Source organism: Oncorhynchus mykiss, chromosome 22 (assembly GCF_013265735.2).
Source record: "Oncorhynchus mykiss isolate Arlee chromosome 22, USDA_OmykA_1.1, whole genome shotgun sequence".
In the NCBI taxonomy this organism is placed as follows: domain Eukaryota; kingdom Metazoa; phylum Chordata; class Actinopteri; order Salmoniformes; family Salmonidae; genus Oncorhynchus; species Oncorhynchus mykiss.
The window spans coordinates 9,236,322-9,261,857 of NC_048586.1; the positions used below are offsets into that span (position 1 = coordinate 9,236,322).

A 25,536-nucleotide genomic window follows, 5' to 3' on the forward strand; every position below is an offset into this window, starting at 1 on the left:
ATCCTCTGGATATCTGCGATTGCCATAGGAACAGAGAACAGTCTTTTTAGTCATCTGTTGGCCTGCAATTTATTTTCTTGGAACAAATCTACAGAGCAGTATTGTTTGCTCTGGGCTTGCCGCCTTAGGGCCAGCGCACAGAAACAGAGGAGGATCCCTCCGTGTACTGCATAGAAAATGGAAGAGGGATGAAAATACAATAAAAGGATGCACTCGAGTGTTGTGGAGTTTAAATGAGAGTGGGCCATGCCAGGGAGAGTGTGATTTCTTCTATGAAAAGTGCGATGAATGGAGCGTGGGCCGGGGTGGTCAATGTGAACATTGTTGCGGAGGGAAGCCAAGGCGGCAGCTGCCTGTCTGCTGTAGATGGCAGCCAGCCCAATATGAACACTGCTGCAGCCTCTATGGGCATGTGGGTTGAATCAGAAGCCAACACGGTCTCTTCTGATTTTCTCTTCAATCAACCCAAACCTTTCTGTGTAATAGCTGCGAGACGAGCGGGATATATTTGTATAGCTCAACAACTTGAGTGAATAGTGGTCGGATGGTGAGTGTCTTTACCATGTGTGTTCTTTTTTGCTCTTTGTTTACAGGGCTGGTTGGTGGATTTAATAAACAAATGTGGCTCATTAAATGGGTTTCAAACACTGCACGATCGCTTCATAGGTGGCCAAGCACTGAACGTCCAGATCATCGCCGCACTTATCAAGTGAGTTGGCCTGTGAACACACACACGCTTTAATGCAGGGGTTTTCAAACTGGTCACTGGCCCCTTAGGACAGGGGTCTGTGAAATTGGCTTCAAAACTGCACAATTTTCTTATACCTTTCTAGTTGTTAGAGCTGTAGTGAGGTCAAAATAATGAGTCTACCAAATCTATTCATTTTAAAATGTTGATTACTTGCCATTACCATCCACCTGATAATAAGATGTTATTTTTGTTGTTGTTGTTGCTGACATATATGGGTGTCCCTGGTTTGCCTGGGTGGGTGTCCCTGGTTTGCCTGGGTGGGGGTCCCTGGTTTGCCTGGGTGGGGGTCCCTGGGCAAGAAAAGGTTAAACTCCTTCTTTAATAGATTACATTTAATAGCATGTTTTACTACATTTCCAAGTGCTTTCTACCTCACACTCACGCTGTATTTATTTGGACAGTGAAGCTACATTTGTTAAATTTAGCTCTATACTCCAGTATTTTTTTTATTTGAGAACATTTTATATACGAGGCAACGGTACATAATGTCACCTTTTACTCAATGGTATTTCCATACATATGTTTAACAGTTTAGAAATGAAATCACTTTATGTATCTAGTCCCCCCACAAATTCACTTTATATGAAACATTCAGACCCCTTGACTTTTTCCACATTTTTGTTATGTTACAGCCTTATTTAAAAATGGATTAAATAAAATAAAAAAAATCCTCGGCAATCTACACACTGTACTCCATAATGAGAAAGTGAAAACCAGGTTTTTAGAATATTTTTGTAAATGTATTCAAATTAAATAAGAGACCTTATTTACATAAGTATTCAGACCCTTTGCTAGACTCGAAATTGAGCTCAGGATACACTCCTGTTTCCATTGATCATCCTTGAGATGTTTCTACAACTTGATTGGAGTCCACCTTTGTTGAATTAAATTGATTGGACATGATTTGGAAAGGCACACGCCTGTCTATATAAGGTCCCACAGTTGACAGTGCATGTCAGAGCAGAAACCAAGCCAAGAGGTCGAAGGAATTGTCCATAGAGTTCCGAGACAAGATTGCATAGAGGCACAGATCTGGGGAAGGATACCAGATCTGTGTCTTTAGTGAGCTAACCAGTTAGTTAACGTTAGCTCACGGTTTGTGTAGTCATACTTTTTCACATGGTGACATGCTAGCTTTAGCCCACCAGTGAAGGGATATTTAGCTAGCTAGCTAGGTAACATTAACTCACTATTTGTGTAGACAGACTTGCTAGCTAACATTGTGTCGAGGCACAGAAAAGGGGGAAGGGTACCAAAAAATGTCAGCAGCATTGAAGGTCCTCAGTAACACTGTGGTGTCCATCATTCTTAAATGGAATAAGTTTGGAACCACCAAGTCTCTTCCTAGAGCCTGCAGCCTGGCCAAACTGAGCAATCGGGGGAGAAGGGCCTTGGTCAGGTGACCAAGAACCCGATGGTCACTCTGACAGAGCTCCGGAGTTCCTTTGTTGAGATGGTTGTCCTTCTGGAAGGTTCTCCCAGAAGGACAACCATCTCTGTAGCCTGTTTGGAATTTGCCAAAAGGCACTTAGACTCTCATGAGAAACAAGATTCTCTGGTCTGGTGAAACCAAGATTCAACACTTTGGCCTAAAGTGAAGGTTCACCTTTCGACAGGACAATGACCCTAAGCACACAGCCAAGACAACGCAGGAGAGGTACAAGTCTCTGAATGTCCTTGAGTGGCCCAGCCAGAGCCCGGACTTGAACCCGATCTAACATCTCTGGAGAGACCTGAAAATAGCTGTGTAGCGACGCTCCCCATCCAACCTGACAGAGCTTGAGAGGATCTGCAGAGAAGAATGGGAGGAACTCCCCAAATACAGGTGTGCCAAGCTTGTAGTGTCATACCCAAGAAGACTTGAGGATGTAATTGCTGCCAAAAGTGCTTCAACAAAGTACTGAGTGAAGGGTCTTGATACTTATGTAGATGTGATATTTATGTTTTTTTATATTTAATACATTCGCAAAAAATCTGTTTTTGCTTCGTCATTATGAGGTATTGTGGGTAGATTGAGGGGGGGGAAATGATTTAGTCCATTTTAGAATAAGCCTGAAACCCAACAAAATGTGGAAAAGGTCCAGGTCTGAATACTTCCTGAAGGCTAACTCAACTCCATGCACCACCAGTGTATATCATCCCACCGTGTCATCAGTAGAGAAGGCCTCAGGTTCTTGCTCTGATGGCTGTCTTCATGACTGGATTGATGAAGATGCTTTAATGTGGCCCATACAACAATCAAACCCACAACTCTTGTTTTTTTTAATAAACATGCTTCAACATATAGACTGGGTTCATATGGTCATGAAAATCCTGGAAAACTCATGGAATTTTATAATGGTGTTTTACGGGCCTGGAAAATATTTGGAAAATGATCAAATCCAAAAAGGTTTGGAAAAGTAATTGAAATGTATTTAATCATTTTGGTTCATGTAAGTTATTTAGCCACGATTTTTAAATATTTTGTCAATCAAATAAAAATCCACATACCAGCCAGGATCGGAATGACACTTTAGCGCGTCTTCGTTTGCGTGCATCACCTGCATGTGTGCGAGACGAGTGGGCGGTAACTAAAGGAGAGACAGTAGGACATTGCAGCAGCAGGTAGGCCAATAAAATATGATTAAGAACAGACGAATAACTAAGTAGCCAATTCAAAACATTTAATTGTAGCCTCGTTTACCGTTTATCAGCATGTATTCATGTCCCAAAAAACGTTCCACCAACACTCGCGAATAAGGCCATTCAAAGTTGATTTACTTTTTGGAACGATTCATATGATTCATTTAAATTATTATTTTTGATTTAACTAACAATTCACTCCGCAATTATATTAGTTGGGATTCTGTTCAATTGCGGGGAATTTAGTCATGTGAATCAAAATTATTTTTTGAATCGGGAACTGTAATTTTAAGAAAGAATATTTGATATAGCCTAGGATATGTGGCTTCAACTTGTTTTGTAGATACTTCCAATTGATTTGGGCATCCAATGTATGGGACATTGCAGGCTAACTAGCATCTATTGAGTTGCAAAGTAAACACTTCTAAGATAGGCTAAATATGACTAAACTTGAAAAATGTCAAAGAAAGTATGTGGGCTTGCTTCAACTGAGTATCAAGGTTTGTAGCCTAACGTGGCCATTTGCTCTTTGATATATTGAAAAGGCAAATTATTTTCAAAAGGCAAATGTATTTGGTTGTAATGTTGCAATGTTACACATCAAGGGTGGTCAACCATCCTCCCTGAGAGCTAATGGGTGTGCAGACTTGTATTGCAGTCCCCTTAAAACTAACCACATTTTAGAAATGAACTGCTCAATCAGACCTTGAACTGTTTGAGCAGGGCTTGATCAAAAGCCTGCACACACAGTAGCTCTCCAGACTTAGGATTGATCATGTGTTTTATACAGTTGCCTAACAGGTATTCTATGTGGGGGGTTAAGTGCCTTGCACAACGACAGAAGATGGTACATGGGATCAGAGAGCATCCTCCCAGTATCGATACCACATTAGGCATACTTTTTTAAACGTACATGGAGATGCCGCCAATTGTTGGTCATGGAAATTTGGTTAAAAGTTATGGAGAGTAATGTAAAATTCATAGAATTCCATCTGTTAAAATGTGTATGAACCCTTTATAGAGCTATGGGAACGACGTGGTCTACTGGACGTGTTGCGACTGTTTTGTGTTGTCCTCCAGGCCTTTTGGGCAGTGTTACGAGTTCCTCACATTGCACACGGTGAAGAAGTACTTCCTGCCCGTCATCGAGATGGTTCCTCAGTTTCTGGAGAACTTGACAGATGAGGAGCTGAAGAAGGAGGCCAAGAACGAAGCCAAAAATGACGCCCTGTCCATGATCATCAAGTCCCTGAAGAACCTGGCCTCCAGGGTGCCTGGGCAGGAAGAGACCGTGAAGAGTTTAGAGATTTTTAGGTTAAAAATGATTCTTAGGTGAGTTCGCTTCAGAACAAACTGTCTTAAAGCTTTTGTTTTAAAACACCTGCCTTTCAAACTGTTGGCTGAATGCTAACCTGAGATGTGCACAAATCATGTATTCATGTCAATAAGGGTTTTGTAGTCTTTCGTTAGGGATTGCCCCAATGTGAACTATTTGTTGATACTAATCTGTGGTGGTTGTTTTCATCCACAGGTTATTGCAAATTTCCTCTTTTAATGGCAAAATGAATGCACTAAATGAAGTAAACAAGGTAATCTCAAGTGTGTCCTACTACACACATCGACATGGCAACCCTGAGGAGGAGGAGTGGCTTACTGCAGAGCGCATGGCGGTGAGTTAACCACCAACCTATCAAATGTAATTTTATAACGAGCGCTTTTGTCACAAAGTGCGTAATATAGAGAGTGTACCTTGGTGTTGTTTCTGGTGGCATAGTCAGCAGAACTGTTGGTGTTTGAGTGGAGATTGAAAGATGCCTCTGTCTCTCAGGAGTGGATCCAGCAGAACCACATCCTGTCCATTGTTCTGAGGGACAGTCTGCACCAGCCTCAGTACGTAGAAAAACTAGAGAAGATACTTCGCTTTGTCATCAAAGAGAAAGCTCTTACTATGCAGGACCTGGACAACATCTGGGCTGCACAGGTACTGTGTGTTTGTGTGTGTGTTTGAAGAGAGAGCCATTGATTATCACACACATCGTGCATGGTTCAGGTGAAAGGGATATGACCTAGAACTAGGGCAAAGCTTTTTTGTGTACTTGTTAGCAAGTATTTCCAGCATTATCCACAATAATTGCTGCAGGTAAAAAATCCTAGGAAATGTGCTGTAATTGACACAAGTTGTCTCCAGTCAATGTCTGGTTGTGCGTGTGTGTTTGTTTGCGTGATTGGCTGAGTCGGGAGGCGTAGCTCTGTGAATCTTAATCTCACAAAACCTATTATTTGTGAGGGAATACGATTTGTAGATCAGTGATTCTATACCTCTCCAACAGACTCAGAATTTGTAGATTTTTTTTCTGTTAAATTCAGTGCAGTTAAAGGGGCAAGTCAATGAAACCAACCATGGAATTATATTCAAATGAATTTGGGGGGTAGCCCAGACTGGAACTCGAACCTGGGTCCAGCAACTGTCAAGCCAACACCTTAAGTGGCAGAGCTATGCATTTTCTGGTCCCTCCGCCAAACACAAACACACAACCAGACATTGATTGATTGATTTGGAGATGGCTTGTGTCAATTACAAAATAATTCCTAGGATTTCTTACCTGCAGCAAGACTTGTGGTTAATGCTGGAAATACCGGTAAAAGCACAATGGTTCCACCTGTAACGGCTCTAAAAGCAGAATGGGAAATCCCTTGTGTCTTAGCTGGGGCATTTCCAGGTCATTGTGTTTGATCGGCTGAAAACGCCCTTTCCTAAGCATGGCTCCGTCCATTAAATTATGTTTATGTGCTCCTGCATTGTCTATCGGAGGCTGGAAACAGGAAATGTGATTGTTTACATGTTTGTTGACACTTTGTTCCACCCACAGGCTGGTAAACATGAGGCCATCGTGAAGAACGTCCACGACCTCCTGGCCAAGCTGGCCTGGGACTTCTCCCCTGAGCAGCTCGACCACCTTTTTGACTGCTTCAAGGTGAGAGACTTCTCTCCGTGCGCGCGCACACACACACACACACACACACACACACACACACACACTGCTCTCCTAACCCCCGTGGTGGTGTTTGTGGCCTGCAGGCGAGTTGGACGAACGCTAGTAAGAAGCAGCGTGAGAAGCTGCTGGAGCTGATCCGTCGTCTGGCGGAGGATGACAAGGATGGGGTGATGGCCCACAAGGTAATCAGGGCTCGACATTCAGGTCAATTTGCCAGTCCAGACGGGGTCAGTGACAAATGAAAGCTACTGGCCCGAATGGAACAAAATACTGACCAGGTCAAGATCTATCAGTAAAGCCGAATGATGCGAGCATAATTTCAATAGCAGGTGATTTTATCTTCCATTAGGTCGTAGCAAGTATCCTATACACGATTCATACAGACAAATGCAAGGACTTTCAAGGACTTTTTTTCAAGCACTTCATTGTAAGTTTCAAGGACCTACATGTTATATTTCATTGTTGTAATAGACGAAAGAAATAAAACTTCACCCCCAAAAATGTTTGAAAAAAGTATACATTAGCATATTTTATTTTATAGGCCTTCCTAACAGCATTATGCATTGACATTGACATGTATTTTTATTTATTCTAAAATATGTCAGAATGTGGGAATTGCCTGACTAAATAGACTGCATGCAGCGATAGATGTTCCTGACACATAAAATGAAGTCTGTCCATGTAGTAGCTAGTCAGTCTCGCCATTTGAGATGTTGAAGAGTTATTGTATGCTTGAAACAGCAGCATGCCAGCAGCATACCACTGCTGGCTTGCTTCTGAAGCTAAGCAGGGTTGGTCCTGGTCAGTCCCTGGATGGGAGACCAGATGCTGCTGGAAGTGGTGTTGGAGGTGGTGTTGGAGGCACTCTTTCCTCTGGTCTAAAAAACACTGCCCTGTGTAGGGTGCTGTATTTCGAATGGGACGTTAAACGGGTGTCCTGACTCTCTGAGGTTATTAAAGATCCCATGACACTTATCGTAAGAGTAGGGGTGTTAACCCCGGTGTCCTGGCTAAATTCCCAATCTGGCCCTCAAACCATCACGGTCACCTAATAATCCCCAGTTTACAATTGGCTCAATAATCCCCCTCCTCTCCCCTGTAACTATTCCCCAGGTCGTTGCTCTAATTGAGAACGTGTTCTCAGTCAATTTATCTGGTAAAATAACGGATGAATAAAATACATTTAAAAAAACGAGAAAGTGAGCAAAAAACGGGTTCGCTTTGTAATAATATATCCTTCCGTACATGGTTTTACCCCAACAAAAGCAACCGAATAGCACAGCACCTATCAATTGAAATGGCTTGAAACAAATGATAGCGGCTACATCTCTCATAAAAAGGGATCATAAAGGAAATCGTGAATCGGCCTAATTGTATTGGAGCCGTTGAACTTCTAAATTGGCTACCAGCATGTCAAGGACTTTTCAAGGACCAAATAGCCTAAATATCTGAATTCAAAGTAGGCTATTCCATGATGACTGAATTGCACATCGCAAATGTTCCAATACTTTTTACATACCTGGTTTACATACCCTTTCTGGCCTTAGCCTTTACAGGTAGATATCATAACTTGCACCATCTTTCCTACCTCTTTCCTATCGCTGTCGGTCTTCGGTGAGCTGCTCCACGAAACAATCAGCTGTTGGAAATATATGTGCTCTCTCTGCCCAACAGATATCTCAAACTAGGCTGTGTGCGGTGCCGAGCGATTTAAGCATTTTAAACTGAACAAAAATATTAACGCAACATGCAACAATTGCAAAGATTTTTGTGAGTTACAGTTCTAATAAGGAAATCAGTCAATTGAAATCAATTCATTAGGCCCTAATCTATGGATTTCACATGACTGGGCAGCCATGGTGGTCCTTGGAAGGCAGCCAGGCCCACCCACTGGGGAGCCAGGCCCAGCAAATCAGAATGTGTTTTTCCTCCACAAATTGGCTTTATTACAGGCAGAAATAACCCCCCTCAAATAATTCTGCAGGTGAAGAAGCCGGATGTGGAGGTCCTGGGCTGGCGTGGTTACACGTGGTCTGTGGTTGTGAAGCTGATTAGACTGCCAAATTCTCTAAAACGGTTGGAGGCAGTAGAGAAATTATGGTAGAGAAATTAACATTCAATTCTCTGGCAACAGCTCTGGTGGACATTCCTGCAGTTAGCACGCTAATTGCACGCTCCCTCAACTTGAGACATCTGTGGCATTGTATTGTGACAAAACTGCACATTTTAGAGTGACCTTTTATTGTCCCCATGATCATGCTGTTTAATCAGCGTTTTGATAAGCCACACCTGTCAGGTGGTTGGATTATCTTGGCAAAATGCTCACTAACAGGGATGTTAACAAATTTGTGCACTACATTTGAGAGAAATAACCTTTTTGAGCATATGTTTATGAGATTTTTTTTTTTACAGCTTATGCAAGATGGGACCAACACTTTACATGTTACACTTATTTTTGTTCAGTATACATAATGAACTAGCAGCTTCAGGAATTCATGTTTTTTAAACAGTTATATATCCTTAACCTTTTTTTCACTGGCCCAAGCGGACCACTGTCTGGGATGATAGACTGGCCCGAGGGGTTTCCTAAACCTCCCCTAGCCAGCGGGCAGCCCTGAATGTCAAGCATTGGTTAAAGAGATGTCTTATTCCAGCTCCTTGTGCTCTGTTTGGATAGAAGTACTGAAGGCTCCTTTCCTCCTCTCACCACAAGGTGCTGAACCTGTTGTGGAACCTGGCTCACAGCGATGACGTGCCTGTAGACATCATGGACCAGGCCCTCAGTGCTCACATCAAGATACTGGACTACAGTTGCTCTCAGGTAATACTAGGTACCGGTCAAGAGCCAGGCAACTGCTTTCCCACACGGCTCAAGGTACTGAAAACCAATCAATTAAGATTTATTTGGAGCGGTCTATTGGAGTGTTCAGAAGAATCGGCTTATGGCTGTGTGTGTGTTCCTTGAATAACGAAGTTCGTGTTCATTTCAGGATCGAGACACGCAGAAGATCCAGTGGATCGATCGCTTCATAGAAGAGTTGCGCACCAATGACAAATGGGTGATTCCTGCACTAAAGCAGATCCGAGAGATCTGTAGCCTGTTCGGAGAGGCTCCTCAGAATCTCAGGTAAGGAGATGGTCAGAGTTCAACTACGGGCTTGGAGGAGGGACATAGTTGAACATGCTAGTGATTGACAAAGATATGGAAGCAGAATGAGTACAAATGGAGTATTATTCAGGACGTAACAGATAGAAATGCACAGTGTAGAGCAGACGTGTTTTGTAATGTACAAAAGGGATTTGTCAGCTCAATACTTTACGTTTCTATCTGCAACATTTTAAATAGTTAAATATTTCACCCCACTTAAAAAGCTAATTTTTGTTGTGCTCAGAATGCTATGCTTGGTTATACATTTACTCTACGCATTTAAAGCATGGCTTTGATTTTTCACATAGCTGACACAGATGTCTCTGGCATTTTAATCACATTTCCAGAGAGGCTGAGGCATGCCAACTCTTTTGTAAACAGGGATTTTCTGTCAACAGTCTGTGACTTGACCTTGCCACCCAGTTTGACCAGGTTTTCACTAACGTTTAGACTGGGAGCATTCTTGAAGACTAAAACTGAGCGAATGTATCTTGCTTCTTAAACGCTGAGCTCTCAAAATAGCATGGAGATTGTTGAATAAGGTGCTGTTTTTAATAACAACGTGCAGTTGTACTGACTGAAATAGTACAAGTAAATGCAGCAAATATGTAGCACACCACATGCCTGTTGTTTTTCAGAAAGAAAATTCCTATTAACATACAAACGAACTTAGCGGGGTAAGTTGACAGCTAATTTGGGGGATATTATGGCAATATTTTGTATAAATTGTAAATCATTTCTAATTTACTCTCTCTCAGATGGTACAACAGATCTGTAATGTTTATTTTCATTCATTAATCTGCTTTAGCAAACCTCTCTCAGGGTAAATCTCAAATTACGCCCTATTCCTTATACACTACTGCACTACCTTTGACCAGAGCCACACATTACCACAAACAGTGCACTACCTTTGACCAGAGCCACACAGGGCTCTTGTCAAGTAGTGCATTATTTGGGGAATTGGGTGCAAAAGTATTTCAATACATAGGGAAAAGGGTGTCACACTGAAATGCGTCTTTTTCTGCACCTGCTCTTCTTAGCTCCAATCACTGACTGTTTGCAGGGTGACATTTTGGGGGGCATTTCTGAGGGTGCTGCATACTCACATTTCCGGAACAACACGACATCCTAGTAATTTTAAGACTGAAATTCCTCAACATTTCTCTTGCTACACACACACACACACACACACACACACACACACACAGATAATGGCTTACTGGTTAGAACAGTCGATATACCAAAATTGATTTCTTTAAGCTACAGGTGCAGATAAGCAACAAAATTCCACTAATTGTACACGCAAATCATTGTAATAATTTCATTAGTAGGAGTGGGAGTATAAGTTGAAGTTGTCTACTTGTCATAGACATGGTGGCTAAGTCTCTGAACTTTTGTCTCTCTTTTCCACCCTCTCTCCATCTCTCTCTCCAACTATCTTTCTCTCTCCATCTCTTTCTTTCTTCATATCTCTCTCCACCTCACTCTCTGCTATACAGTCAGACTCAGAGGAGTCCTCATGTGTTCTATCGTCATGACCTGATCAACCAGCTCCAACACAACCATGCCCTGGTCACACTGGTGGCTGAGAACCTCTCTGCCTACATGGAGACCATGAGGCAGTTCTCTAAAGGTATGGCTCACCTGACACAGTGGATTCGATTTTCTCATTAATCACGATTGCCTCATTCTTGACTTTCAGACTTCTTCAGAAATACTACACTGAGTGTACAAAACATTAGGAGCACCTTCCTAATATTGAGTTGTGCCCTCAGAACTGCCTCAATTCGTTGGGGCATGGACTCTACAAGATGTCGAAAGTGTTCCACAGGGAGGCTGGCCCAAGTCGACTCCAATGCTTCCCACAGTTGTGTCCTGTTGGCTGGACTTCCTTTTTGTGGTAGATCATTTTTGATGTTCAGCGTGAAAAACCCAGCAGCGCTGCAGGTCTTGACACAGTCAAACTGGTGTGACTGACACTTACTACCAAAACCGGCTCTTAAATATTTTGTCTTGTCCATTCATCCTCTGAATGGCACACATACACAATCCATGTCTCAATTGTCTTGAGGCTTAAAAATCCTTCTCTCCTCCCCTTCATCTACACCAGTGGTCACCTTCCTTTTCTGAGTAAAGATCACTTTCGCAGTCAAAAAGCAAGCCGAGATCTACCACTCTGTTTTTTTTCAACATGACTCAAATGTAACATTAACCCAATAAAAACAGTTCTGTAGGAAATGAAGTTTGCAGTAGGCAGACCGAATACATTATCACAGCATATTGGCTATATACCTGTCCTGCCAATATTGTTCAGACCATATTATATTTCAAAACTCTAGCTTTGATAACAAAATATATCAGTAGTTGGTGTACAACTTATGAGGCACAGCTGAAGTATAAATTGAAATAATTAGCAAATAATTAGCTTTTATTTTACTGGACTGATGGTACCTGCATTTGATGGTCATGGTACTTTCTAGACAACTGGGAACACAGGGTGAAAAAACTAGGTCAAATCACGACGTCCGTGATGCTCCGGTCGAATTCCGAGTTGGATGACCCAGTCGGATCTAGTTTTTTTTTTTTTTCTTTTTTCAAATTCCCTGTTGTCTTGGTATTTGGTATTTTATTAGGATCCCCATTAGCTTTTGCAAAAGCAGCAGCTACTCTTCCTGGGGTCCACTCAAAACATGAAACATGACATAATACAGAATATTAATAGACAAGAACAGCTCAAGGACAGAACTACATACATAAAAAAAAAATGTCCTTGAGCTGTTCTTGTCTATTAATATTCTGTATTATGTCGTGTTTTATATGGACCCCAGGAAGAGTGAACGCCCTTTAGTCGGAGATGTCAGAGTTCCCAGATGTTTTGAACATTGCATTAGTCTCAGCGAAGGGAAGGGAAGGGAAGGAGAGAGCAGCAGAGGGTTATCCTCTCACGGTGAGACTGAGCAGAGAGAGGGGACAGTCTTCAGTGAAAGTGAAATATTCCTCGATATTAAAATGAACACAATGAGCTTCGAATAATAATACAAATGCAGGGCTACTCATTCATTGCAGCGTGAGTGGGAATAGGGAGAAGGGCTTTTATGTTTTAATATATATATCTATATATATATATCTCTATATCATTTTTTACACTAAATCATAACAGCTGCTCTTTGCTATATTCTTTGAGTCTCTCTCTGGTCATGGTTTTAAAAGTTATGATATTTCACATAGGCTAGTATCCAACCTGTAGGCACTGTGATTTGAGCTATTCGATTGGCCAGCACAGTAGACGCGCTCGATTTAACCATAGATCTCCAGGTCTGCCGGGTAGGAGAAGTTAGTAATTTCAGACATTTCAATTGTTCAAAATGGCAACACTTTGCCTACCTCGGTGCGCAGGGCTTGTGAATCAAGTGCACCTATCGACAAAAGTGAAACGCAAACAATACAAAAAGGTGTGCAAGCCTTTATCATTGGCTTTTCTACAGAAATGTTTGGTGATCGACTAGGAATGCTTGAAGATCGACCAGTTGTTTGCTACTGACCACTGATATGAAGTGGATTTTGCAAGTGGCCATGGCTTTCACCTGATCAGTCTGTCATGGAAAGTAAAGAGCAGGTGTTCCTAATGTTTTGTACACTGTGTGTTTCTACATTCTCTACCCTCTGTATCTAACCCTGGGCAGTTAGCATGTTACTTTTCCATTTGAAAAACATCAGTATTTGCGTGATATTTAAAGATGTACGTTGAGCCCTGATGTAGATGGTCCTGTGTGTTATGTAGCCGAGCAGGCAGAGTTTGACCCCCAGACGGTGAGGGCAGGGAGCCGCTACAGCCACGTACAGGAAGTCCAGGAGAGACTCAACTTCCTGAGGTATGACATCACATCTGCCGGGTTGTATTAATTAGGCACCAAACTGAAGAAAACACACTGAAACAGGCATGAGTCACTGTCTGTACGTGTCCAATAAGAAGCACTAACTGTTCTTTTACTTTGCAAAACACTTTTAAAATGTTTTCCTTTGCGTGACCTAATGAATACGACCCAGCTCCATCTTCATGAATACAATGAATGGAATTGAGCCATGAACTAAACCACTGTCGTCTGATCTTCATGGTTAATGTATGTGTCTGTGTTGTCCCCAGGTTCCTGCTGAAAGATGGCCAGTTGTGGCTCTGTGCTCCTCAGGCCAAACAGATCTGGAAGTGCCTGGCCGAAAACGCTGTCTTCCTATGTGATAGAGAGGCCTGCTTCAAATGGTACGCTGCCATCATCAATATTATCACCTCGAAAGGGTGAATATGGCTCCAACATGATTCAATTTATGTTATTTCCTTTCTGTCTGTCATGGAGAACAAGTCAAATATTCAACATTTTCTCAACTTGAATGTTCTCAACAACAACAAAAACACACCCACTCAACTCTGTTGTTCATCCCCAGGTACTCCAAGCTGATGGGAGATGAGCCAGACCTGGACCCAGACATTAACAAGGACTTCTTTGAGAACAACGTCCTCCAGCTGGACCCATCTCTGCTCACAGAGAACGGCATGAAGTGCTTCGAGAGGTTCTTCAAGGCTGTCAACTGCCGGGAGGGAAAGCTGGTGGCCAAACGCAGGGCCTACATGATGGACGACCTGGAGCTCATAGGACTGGACTACCTCTGGAGGGTGAGTTATTAGCTTTTTCACTATAACAGACAGCTGTTGCTATTCGTAAGTAGGGCTGGGAATTGGCAGGGACCTCAATGTCGATATTATCACGATACTTAGGTGTTGATACGATATGTATTGCGATTCACACAATTGTGTGTGTGTGTATATATTTACAGTGCCTTGCGAAACTATTCGGCCCCCTTGAACTTTGCGACCTTTTGCCACATTTCAGGCTTCAAACATAAAGATATAAAACTGTATTTTTTTTTGAAGAATCAACAACAAGTGGGACACAATCATGAAGTGGAACGACATTTATTGGATATTTCAAACTTTTTTAACAAATCAAAAACTGAAAAATTGGGTGTGCAAAATTATTCAGCCCCTTTACTTTCAGTGCAGCAAACTCTCTCCAGAAGTTCAGTGAGGATCTCTGAATGATCCAATGTTGACCTAAATGACTAATGATGATAAATACAATCCACCTGTGTGTAATCAAGTCTCCGTATAAATGCACCTGCACTGTGATAGTCTCAGAGGTCCGTCAAAAGCGCAGAGAGCATCATGAAGAACAAGGAACACACCAGGCAGGTCCGAGATACTGTTGTGAAGAAGTTTAAAGCCGGATTTGGATACAAAAAGATTTCCCAAGCTTTAAACATCCCAAGGAGCACTGTGCAAGCGATAATATTGAAATGGAAGGAGTATCAGACCACTGCAAATCTACCAAGACCTGGCCGTCCCTCTAAACTTTCAGCTCATACAAGGAGAAGACTGATCAGAGATGCAGCCAAGAGGCCCATGATCACTCTGGATGAACTACAGAGATCTACAGCTGAGGTGGGAGACTCTGTCCATAGGACAACAATCAGTCGTATATTGCACAAATCTGGCCTTTATGGAAGAGTGGCAAGAAGACAGCCATTTCTTAAAGATATCCATAAAAAGTGTTGTTTAAAGTTTGCCACAAGCCACCTGGGAGACACACCAAACATGTGGAAGAAGGTGCTCTGGTCAGATGAAACCAAAATTGAACTTTTTGGCAACAATGCAAAACGTTATGTTTGGCGTAAAAGCAACACACCATCCCCACTGTCAAACATGGTGGTGGCAGCATCATGGTTTGGGCCTGCTTTTCTTCAGCAGGGACAGGGAAGATGGTTAAAATTGATGGGAAGATGGATGGAGCCAAATACAGGACCATTCTGGAAGAAAACCTGATGGAGTCTGCAAAAGACCTGAGACTGGGACGGAGATTTGTCTTCCAACAAGACAATGATCCAAAACATAAAGCAAAATCTACAATGGAATGGTTCAAAAATAAACATATCCAGGTGTTAGAATGGCCAAGTCAAAGTCCAGACCTGAATCCAATCGAGAATCTGTGGAAAGAACTGAAAACTGCTGTTCACAAATGCTCTCCATCCAACCTCACTGAGCTCGAGCTGTTTTGCAAGGAGGAATGGGAAAAAATGTCAGTCTCTCGATGTGCAAAACTGATAGAGACATACCCCAAGCGACTTACAGCTGTAATCGCAGCAAAAGGTGGCGCTACAAAGTATTAACTTAAGGGGGCTGAATAATTTTGCACGCCCAATTTTTCAGTTTTTGATTTGTTAAAAAAGTTTGAAATATCCAATAAATGTCGTTCCACTTCATGATTGTGTCACACTTGTTGTTGATTCTTCACAAAAAAAATACAGTTTTATATCTTTCTGTTTGAAGCCTGAAATGTGGCAAAAGGTCGCAAAGTTCAAGGGGGCCGAATACTTTCGCAAGGCACTGTAAATGGAAGAAGTTTGGAACCACCAAGACTCCTCCTAGAGCTGGCCGCTCAGCCAAACTGAGCAGTCGCAGGAGAAGGGCCTTGGTCAGGAAGTTGACCAAGAACCCGATGGTCACTCTGACAGAGCTCCAGAGTTCCTCTGTGGAGATGGGAGAACCTTCCAGAAGGACAAACATCTCTGCAGCACTCCACCAATCGGGCCTTTATGGTAGAGTGGCCAGATGGAAGCCACTCGTCAGTAAAAGGCACATGACAGCCCGCTTGGAATTATCTTGTCTGATTAAACCAAGATTGAACTCTTGGGCCTGAATTCCAGGTGTCTGGTCTGGAGGAAAATTAGTACCATCTCTATGGTGAAGCATGGTGGTGGCAGTCGGGATCGAGGGAAAGGCAAACAGAGCAAAGTACAGAGATCCTTGATGAAAACCTGTTCCAGAACGCTCAGGACATCAGCCTGGGGTGAAGTTTCACCTTCCGACAGGACAACGACCCTAAGCACACAGCCAAGACTACGCAGGAGTGACTTCGGGACAAGTCTCTGAATGTCCATGAATTTTTTTAATACTATTTTTTTTATAAAATTAAAATTAAAAATGGTATAAATGACAATTACAACAATACTGAATTAACACTTTTATTTTAACTTAATGTAATACATCAATACAATCAATTTAGCCTCAAATAAATAATGAAACGTTCAATTTGGTTTAAATAATGCAAAAACAAAGTGTTGGAGAAGAAAGTAAAAGTGCAATATGTGCCATGTAAGAAAGTTAACGTTTAAGTTCCTTGCTCAGAACATGAGAACAAATGAAAGCTGGTGGTTCCTTTTAACATGAGTCTTCAATATTCCCAGGTAAGAAGTTTTAGGTTGTAGTTATAATAGGAATTATAGGACTATTTCTCTCTCTACCATTTGTATTTCATTGACCTTTGACTATTGGATGTTCTTATAGGCACTTTAGTATTGCCAGTGTAACAGTATAGCTTCCGTCCCTCTTCTCACCCCTACCTGTGTTCGAACCAGGAACACATCGACAACAGCCACCCTCGATGCATCCTTACCCATCACTCCACAAAAGCCGCAGCCCTTGCAGCGCAGGGGGAACAACTACTTCAAGGTCTTAGAGCGAGTGACGTCACTGATTGAAACGCTATTAGCGCGCACCCCACTAACTAGCTAGCCATTTCACATCAGTTACACCAGCCTAATCTCGGGAGTTGATAGGCTTGAAGTCATAAACTTAATGCTTGAAGCACAGCGAAGAGCTGCTGGTAAACACACGAAAGTGCTGTTTGAATGAATGCTTACGAGCCTGCTGCTGCCTACCACCGCTCAGACTGCTCTATTAAATATCAAATCATAGACTTAATTATAACATAATAACACACAGAAATATGAGCCTTAGGTCATTAATATGGTCAAATCCGGAAACTCTCATTTCGAAAACAACCTTTCCGTATTTTATCTAACGTGGCATCCACAAGTCTAAATATTCCTGTTCCATTGCACAACCTTCAATGTTATGTCATAATTACGTAAAATTCTGGCAAATCAGTTTGCAACGAGCCAGGCAGCCCAAACTGCTGCATATACCCTGACTCTGCGTACAATGAACGCAAGAGAAGTGACACAATTTCCCTAGGTTAATATTGCCTGCTAACCTGGATTTATTTTAACTAAAAATGCAGGTTTAAAAAATATATACTTCTGTGTATTGAGTTTAAGGCATTGATGTTTATGGTTAGGTACATTCGTGCTACCATTGTGTTTTTTTCGCAGATGTGCTTTTGTTAAATCATCCCCCGTTTGGTGAAGTTGGCCGTCTTTGTTAGGAAGAAATAGTCTTCACAGAGTTCGCAACGAGCCAGGTTAGCAGGCAATATTAACTAAATATGCAGGTTTAAAAAATATATACTTGTGTATTGATTTTAAGAAAGGCGTTGATGTTTATGGTTAGGTACACATTGGTGCAACGACAGTGATTTTTTTCGCGAATGTTCTTGTTACATCACCCGTTTGGCGAAGTAGACTATGATTCAGTGATAAATTAACAGGCACCACATCGATTATATGCAACGCAGGACAAGCTAGATAAACTAACTAGTAATATCATCAACCATGTGTAGTTAATTAGTGATTATGTTTATAAGATACGTTTAATGCTAGCTAGCACCTTACCTTGGCTCCTTGCTGCACTCGCATAACAGGTAGTCAGCCTGCCACGCAGTCTCCTCGTGGAGTGCAATGTAATCGGCCATAATCGGTGTCCAAAAATGGTGATTACCGATTGTTATGAAAAATTTAAATCGGCCCTAATTAATCGGCCGACCTCTACTCTATATGTATAGCGATTCGATACTGCCATTCGATGTTCCAAACATATAGCTCAACCATATGCAGAAGTACAAGAGTGCGCCATGAGAACTCGTTTTCATCAGTCGTGGAAATAATCGGTGAAAAAATATTGTCTCACCGTTTAAAAATGCACAACTTCAAAGCATATCCTTGAATGCTGCTATTTGAGGTGACGCTCAACCATACATATATTTCCATGTGTATATAAACCTCTGGGTTCTGTGGGATTATTTCAGGGGCTGCTTGAACTGATATATTTAGACTATGGAGGGGGGGGGGGGGGTGACCCAGTTAGTTAGCATCAGTGGCCTATCTGTTTGTTTTAGTTACCTACATGTCCAATAATCCCTCAATGGGAGAATCTGTTGCATTTCCTGCGTTGGCTTCAAGTGTTATTCTGACATTGTTATTCACACTCTGGGCATATTAGATGATTTGCTTCATTTGTTTTAGATGTGAGATTTGTAAACCTTGTTTTCACTTGCAATGAATAGCTGATTCGGGAGTTGTTATTGTATATTTGGGTATTAGATCTGTTTACACAGTAGGGGCCGAGGCTACATTTGTGGTCAAATGATTTCCTTGTATGCAATGTTTGGTTGTGAATAATTAATTTTATTCCATCCTAAGTAAAGCTCATTCACTGATGTTATTGGTTTGGCTGGTAAGCATTGTGTGGTACAAACACACACACACACACACACAGACACACAGACCGTATTTGAGTCTGGGTTAATGTACTGATGTTAGTGTGTGAGGGCAGCTTAGGGCCAGTGGTTGTGACTGGTTATGTTTCTGTGTGCTGCCGCTGAGTGCTTATTAATGAACCTCTAGTCTGGATGATGAGTCATACCACTCACAGTCTCTTCAGTGTTGTCTCCAGGGCTGTTTGATGGAGAGGGCCGTAGGCGTCCATTGAATCAGTCTGTTATTTCCTCCTGCCAGGTCGTAATTCAAGGGAGCGATGACATCGCCAGTCGAGCCATAGACCTGCTGAAAGAGATCTACACCAACCTCGGACCAAAACTACAAGTCAATCAGGTAACCATCGGTGCCCTTTGTCCCGGTAACAATAACAGCTCAATCTGCTATTAGATCAACCTAAATCATCTAGCCGTTTTGAATATATGTGATACCTCGGTACCGTCACAATGTTTTCCAATCCGTTTCTCTGGGATCACTGATGTACATGTTGGTTCTATTATCTGAGGGATGGATTGGAACACTGCAGTTCCAGACAAACAGGATGTCAACCATGCCCTTCTCCTGAACTCACTACCCCTCCTGTCCCCCATGCAGGTAGAGATCCACGAGGATTTCATCCAGTCGTGCTTCGACCGTTTGAAGGCGTCGTACGATACGCTGCGTGTCCTGGACGGGGACAAGGACAGCATCAACTCGGCCCGGCAGGAAGCCATCCGCATGGTCCGCGTGCTCACTGTGCTCAAGGAGTACATCAACGAGTGTGACAGCGACTACCATGAGGAGAGGACCATACTGCCCATGTCCAGGTAGGGGAGCCTACAAGCACTGAGCTTAAGCTTGTTGTCCTGACCTTTTTCTTCCCCCAAACCACTTCACCCTAAGTGCACCTGACTGTGTCCACCCTTCCCCCCTTCCCCAGTCCACCTGACTGTGCTGCTGCTCCAGTTTCAACTATTCTGCCTTATTATTATTCGACCATGCTGGTCATTTATGAACATTTGAACATCTTGACCATGTTTTGTTATAATCTCCACCCGGCACAGCCAGAAGAGGACTGGCCACCCCACATAGCCTGGTTCCTCTCTAGGTTTCTTCCTAGGTTTTGGCCTTTCTAGGGAGTTTTTCCTAGCCACCGTGCTTCTTCACCTGCATTGCTTGCTGTTTGGGGTTTTAGGCTGGGTTTCTGTACAGCACTTTGAGATATCAGCTGATGTACGAAGGGCTATATAAATAAATTTGATTTGATTTTGATTTAACCTGTCCTCGCTCCCTCTTCCTCTTTTCTCTTCTCTCCCTCCTCTCTACCTCTCAGGGCGTTCCGGGGGAAGCACATCACGTTGACTGTGCGTTTTCCTAACCAGGGCCGTCAGGTAGATGACCTGGACATCTGGTCTCACACAAACGACACCATCGGCTCAGTGCGCCGTGGCATCCTCACACGCATCAAGGCCAACGCCACGCACACCAAGATAGAGCTCTTCATTGGCGGGGATGTCGTCGACCCAGCCGATGACAGAAAGCTGATTGGCCAGCTCAACCTCAAAGACAAAACGGTAAGCGTGATGAGCTGTGTTTTGACGAGCCTCATGTCACCGGTGGGTTCTTTACAGCTTGTTTGTATAGGTCATTTATAGGAAATGGTTTGTATATGATATCTTCTATTCTCCCGTTGTGTTGTGTCTGTAGTTGATCACAGCCAAGCTGACCCAGGTGAGTGCCAACATGCCGTCCAGCCCAGACAGCTCCTCGGACTCTTCCACCGGCTCACCTGGTAACCACGGCAACCATTTCAGCGACGGGCCCAACCCAGAGGTGGAGAGCTGTCTCCCTGGAGTGGTGAGCGACACACACACACAAACTTCCCCGGAGTGGCGCTTCACCTCTCACCTCATCAGAAAGGGTGCCTAGCTCTCTTGGTCCTTGCCTAGAAAATAATTAATGTTGCCTTTGCCTAGGAAAGCATCAAGCTAGTAGGAAAAACTCCTATCTCATGCATGACTGCAGATGAGTAAATGGAACAATGTTAACGCCTTGTCTGTTCGCTCCTCTCTCTGTCTCCAGATCATGTCTCTCCACCTGCGCTACATATCTTTCCTGTGGCAGGTAGCGGACCTGGGCTGTGGCATTAACATGCCTCTGTTACGAGATGGAGCCAGGGTACTCATGAAGCTAATGCCTCCAGGTACTCACTCTCTCTGGCACTCACTCACTCACTCACTTTATAGGGGCAATCTGGAATTCCTACATCCATTTTTTTAGACTTTAAAATTAGTGGTATACCATTCATTTGTTGAATATAACTATAAATGCCTCATGGGTATAGTTCAGAACACAAAATGTAAGGTTGTAATTGTAAAATAAAATGGTTTATAGCATCAAAACATGGTTAAAACGAAACATACATGTGGGATGTGTAAATGGCCTGTTGATTGGGTTTGTGTAGATAACAGTACCGTGGAGATCCTGCGTGCCATGTGTCTGGACCATGCCAAGCTGGGAGAGAACAGCCTCAGCCCCACACTGGACTCGCGCTTCTTTGGCCCCTCGCCATCACAAGTCCTCTACCTCATAGAAGTGGGTCTCCTCTTGTTTGTGATCACTGCTGTCTGTCTCATCATTACCATACTGGGTGGTGTACGCTTTGCTCTCTGTTGACCACTTCCACTCTGTGTGTGTTTGTATACCTCTTTTCCCCCTCCCTTCCTCAGGTGGTGTATGCCCTACTCATGCCAGCCAGCGCCACATTGGGGGAGGATGCCAGCGACTTCCAGTACAACTTCCTGAAGAGTGGCGGGCTGCCTCTTGTACTGAGCATGCTCACACGGAACAACTTCCTGCCTTCGGCCGACATGGAGACACGGCGAGGGGCGTACCTCAACGCTCTGAAGATCGCCAAGCTGCTGCTCACCGCCGTGGGGTTCGGACACGTTAAAGCTGTGGCCGAGGCCTGCCAGCCCAATGCTGAGGGGACCATACCAGTCTCACCGGTTAGTTGGTTAGACGCACACAAGCGCGTGTACACTGAGACATGCGCACACACACACATACTCACACACAAACGCGTGCATGCGAAGTTGAACTAGGATTGTGATGGCCATGTTAATGCTAACATCCTCTCTCTCTCTCTCTCTCTCTCTCTCTCTCTCTCTCTCTCTTCAGATCAACCAGGCCACTCATGACCAAGCCCTGGTCCTCCAGAGTGCCCTGCAAAACATCCCCAACCCTGCCTCAGAGTGTATGCTCCGCAACGTAGCTATACGCCTGGCTCAGCAGATCTCTGACGAGGTGAGAGGGAGGGAGAGAAACAGGGAGGGAGGAAGGAGCTAGCGAGAGAGGGGAAAGAGAACTTGGGAATTAAAGAAGTGGGGAGAGATGGGGTAGAAGGACAGACTGTACGTATGCAACTATGTTGATGCCTGTGACATAATCTGCTTTAATTAAACTGTTCCCTCCCTCTCCTTCCTTTTCCCTCTCGTCTCTTCCAGAACTTCTTCCAGGCGTCCAAGTACATCCCAGACATCTGTGTGATCCGGGCGGTGCAGAAGATAGTGTGGGCGTCGGGCTGTGGCACCGTACAGCTAGTCTTTAGCTCCAACGAAGAGATCAGCAAGATCTACGAGAAGGTACGCATGGCCGCTTATCCTTTGATCATCAGTCCATTGATTGATTATCTGCTTTATTTTGGTCTCAGTCTTAGGAGACTGTGCAGATCCCATTGCTCTATAGTGGGGTGTTGTGTAGGCCACTCCACTCATTTTCCTTCTATTAATAGTTCACAATTGTTTGTTGTTAGTATATTTTCTACCTTGATGAGGCTAGTGTGTATTGTTTAGCCTATACAGTCACAGATCTGTTTTTGTGTGTTGAGTGTCTGTTTAATGTCTGTCTTTCTGTGTCTCTCTGTGGTGCTTGCCGAAGGGACTAATTGGTTAATTGTGTGCACCTGCTTCCTGAAATACAGAGAAGTGTGTGTTTATAAAGTCACAGCGGTGTGTGTGTCCTCCCCCGCTACAGACGAATGCGGCTAAGGAGCCGGACGGGGAGGATGAGCAGGTGTGTTGTGAGGCCCTGGAGATCATGACCCTGTGTTTCTCCCTGCTGCCCACCGCTCTGGACACACTCAGCAAGGAGAAGGCCTGGCAGACCTTCATCATTGACCTGCTAATGCACTGCCACAGCAAGTATGTACCCCCCGCCGTGTGTGTGTGTGTGTGTGCGCTAGTTTGCCTGTCTATCAGCATCAGATGTGCACTTGACTGTAAGTCGCTCTGGATAAGAGAGTCTTCTAAATGGCGTCTGCTAAATAACCTAAATGTAGATGTTTTCATGTTAGGCTGGAAGAGCAGCCTGCCACACCTCAAGGCTGGTTGCTGCTGATGTACCACAGTGGTCTCTGTGTCGTAACTGCTTCTTGTAGTGGATGAGATGTGGGATGGTCTGTGTCTATGGTAATGGTAATATCTGTCCCCAGGTCAGTTGGTGGATTGATGGATTAGTTTGTCTGTAGTATAATTGTCTTCTGATCTGTTTCCAGGTCAGTTCGTCAGATGGCCCAGGAGCAGTTCTTCCTCATGGCCACCAGGTGTTGCATGGGCCATCGACCCCTTCTCTTCTTCATCACCCTCCTCTTCACTGTGCTGGGGGTACGTATCAGCAACACTCTCCTCACTTCACTGTGCTGGGAATACGTATCAGCACCTCTCTTCACTGTGCTGGGGGTACGTATCAGCACCTCTCTCTTCACTGTGCTGGGGGTACGTATCAGCACCTCTCTCTTCACTGTGCTGGGGGTACGTATCAGCACCTCTCTCTTCACTGTGCTGGGGGTACGTATCAGCACCTCTCTCTTCACTGTGCTGTGGGTACGTTTTCAGCACCTCTCTCTTCACTGTGCTGGGGGTACGTATCAGCACCTCTCTCTTCACTGTGCTGGGGGTATGTATCAGCACCTCTCTCTTCACTGCTGGGGGTACGTATCAGCACCTCTTCACTGTGCTGGGGGTACGTATCAGCTCTCTTCACTTCACTGTGCTGGGGGTACGTATCAGCACATCTCTCTTCACTGTGCTGGGGGTACGTATCAGAACCTTTCTCTTCAATGTGCTGGGGGTACGTATCAGCATCTCTCTCTTCACTTCACTGTGCTGGGGGTACATATCAGCACCTCTCTCATACATGAGTGCTTTGGGGTTTTACATTACTTTCACTGCAATCATGGCCCTGTTCAAATACATTGAACTTGTACTCTTACTGCCTGCCTTCGTTGAAGTTCTCACTGATCTCCCAAATCAGAATAAGCTACGGTTGTATTATATCATATCATATATTATTTCTGCTATCCAGCCAGGAGAGAGCAGTGATCACTTCAAGGAAGGAAGGAGAAGGTATGCATGTACTGCTTAAAGTAGGCAGTGTTAAGTAAGCTGTCAACTGGTTTTCATGGCTTTTCAACAGCTTTTTAAAAAAACATTCCCTATTAGGTATTCAAACATGGATCTCTTGCTGCTCCAGGTAATACAGTACTAATGTGAATGTACATGCTCTCTGTTTGTGTTTCAGAGCACCGCTAAGGAGCGGGCCAAGCATGCTGGGGACTACTTCACCCTGCTCAGGCACCTTCTGAACTATGCCTACAACAGCAACATCAACCTGCCCAACGCAGAGGTGCTGCTCAACAATGAAATCGACTGGCTCAAGAGGATCAGGGTATGACCATGATTCATCCAGATCTTGTGTCATGAATAATGCCCCAGAGCTTTGTGTTGAGTTAATTGCAGCTCGTGGCTGAGGTTCTAGTCCTTGGTCAGAGCTAGGGCTGTTGCGGTGACCGTATTACCATCACACCGGCGGTCACGAGTCATGAAGGCAGTCAAATTCCACGTGACCGTTGAGTCACGGTAATTAGGCTTCTCCAAGCTCTGATGCTGCTGATGGTCATTAATATCCTACCAAACTTGCTAACTGCCTGGTACTCAGCGCTCTATTGTCCCTCTAATCACTCTGACATCAATGCAAATGTCATCTAAAATCTAATCAAACTCTTCATGAGAGCACATGAGCTCCTGTTGCACAACATTTCTATAGGCTATGCAATTGTGTGATAAAACAGAGTGATGGCCTGAGAGTGATGTTAAAAAAAAGGATCCCATCAGCTTCCTATAGGCCTACTATATTTACTTCTCAACTTTCAAATTAATTAATTAAGGAACAGGAGTATAGCCTACATGGCTGACATGAAAATGAATCACGGGTAAAGCATCCTCCATTCGCTATTTAAATGCGTAGATGACGTGTTTCCCCTGCCCCTGTTTGCATGATAATGGTCCATTCTAAATCCATTTCATACATACAGTACAAGTCAAGTCTGTGCACAACTTATTTTGACTATTTTCTACATTGTAGAATAATAGTGAAAACATCACAACTATGAAATAACACTTGGAATCATGTAGTTAGTAACCAAAAAAGTGTTAAACAAAATTTGATTTTGAGATTTGAGATTCTTCTTGCACATT

At 43.5% G+C, this 25,536-nt stretch overlaps 1 protein-coding gene across 8 annotated transcripts in view; it reads left to right on the forward strand.

The window, feature by feature from the left end:
- Positions 1 to 25,536, forward strand: part of usp9 (ubiquitin specific peptidase 9) — a 78,254-nt gene that overhangs the window by 25,812 nt on the left and 26,906 nt on the right. For 4 of the 8 annotated variants that reach the window (XM_036958661.1, XM_036958659.1, XM_036958660.1 and 1 more), the window contains 25 exons: positions 594 to 709; positions 4,454 to 4,705; positions 4,905 to 5,043; positions 5,202 to 5,354; positions 6,244 to 6,348; positions 6,453 to 6,551; positions 9,083 to 9,190; positions 9,360 to 9,496; positions 10,156 to 10,194; positions 11,017 to 11,150; positions 13,299 to 13,389; positions 13,662 to 13,811; positions 13,958 to 14,186; positions 19,262 to 19,357; positions 19,616 to 19,827; positions 20,334 to 20,574; positions 20,708 to 20,857; positions 21,083 to 21,203; positions 21,465 to 21,595; positions 21,730 to 22,008; positions 22,181 to 22,306; positions 22,507 to 22,644; positions 23,036 to 23,202; positions 23,556 to 23,664; positions 24,581 to 24,727. In XM_036958661.1, coding sequence (XP_036814556.1) covers positions 594 to 709; positions 4,454 to 4,705; positions 4,905 to 5,043; positions 5,202 to 5,354; positions 6,244 to 6,348; positions 6,453 to 6,551; positions 9,083 to 9,190; positions 9,360 to 9,496; positions 10,156 to 10,194; positions 11,017 to 11,150; positions 13,299 to 13,389; positions 13,662 to 13,811; positions 13,958 to 14,186; positions 19,262 to 19,357; positions 19,616 to 19,827; positions 20,334 to 20,574; positions 20,708 to 20,857; positions 21,083 to 21,203; positions 21,465 to 21,595; positions 21,730 to 22,008; positions 22,181 to 22,306; positions 22,507 to 22,644; positions 23,036 to 23,202; positions 23,556 to 23,664; positions 24,581 to 24,727 — 3,669 coding nt within the window. The remainder of the gene's footprint in view (positions 1 to 593; positions 710 to 4,453; positions 4,706 to 4,904; positions 5,044 to 5,201; positions 5,355 to 6,243; positions 6,349 to 6,452; positions 6,552 to 9,082; positions 9,191 to 9,359; positions 9,497 to 10,155; positions 10,195 to 11,016; positions 11,151 to 13,298; positions 13,390 to 13,661; positions 13,812 to 13,957; positions 14,187 to 19,261; positions 19,358 to 19,615; positions 19,828 to 20,333; positions 20,575 to 20,707; positions 20,858 to 21,082; positions 21,204 to 21,464; positions 21,596 to 21,729; positions 22,009 to 22,180; positions 22,307 to 22,506; positions 22,645 to 23,035; positions 23,203 to 23,555; positions 23,665 to 24,580; positions 24,728 to 25,536) is intronic. The other 4 variants (XM_036958664.1, XM_036958667.1, XM_036958662.1 and 1 more) reach the window with 3 other exon arrangements.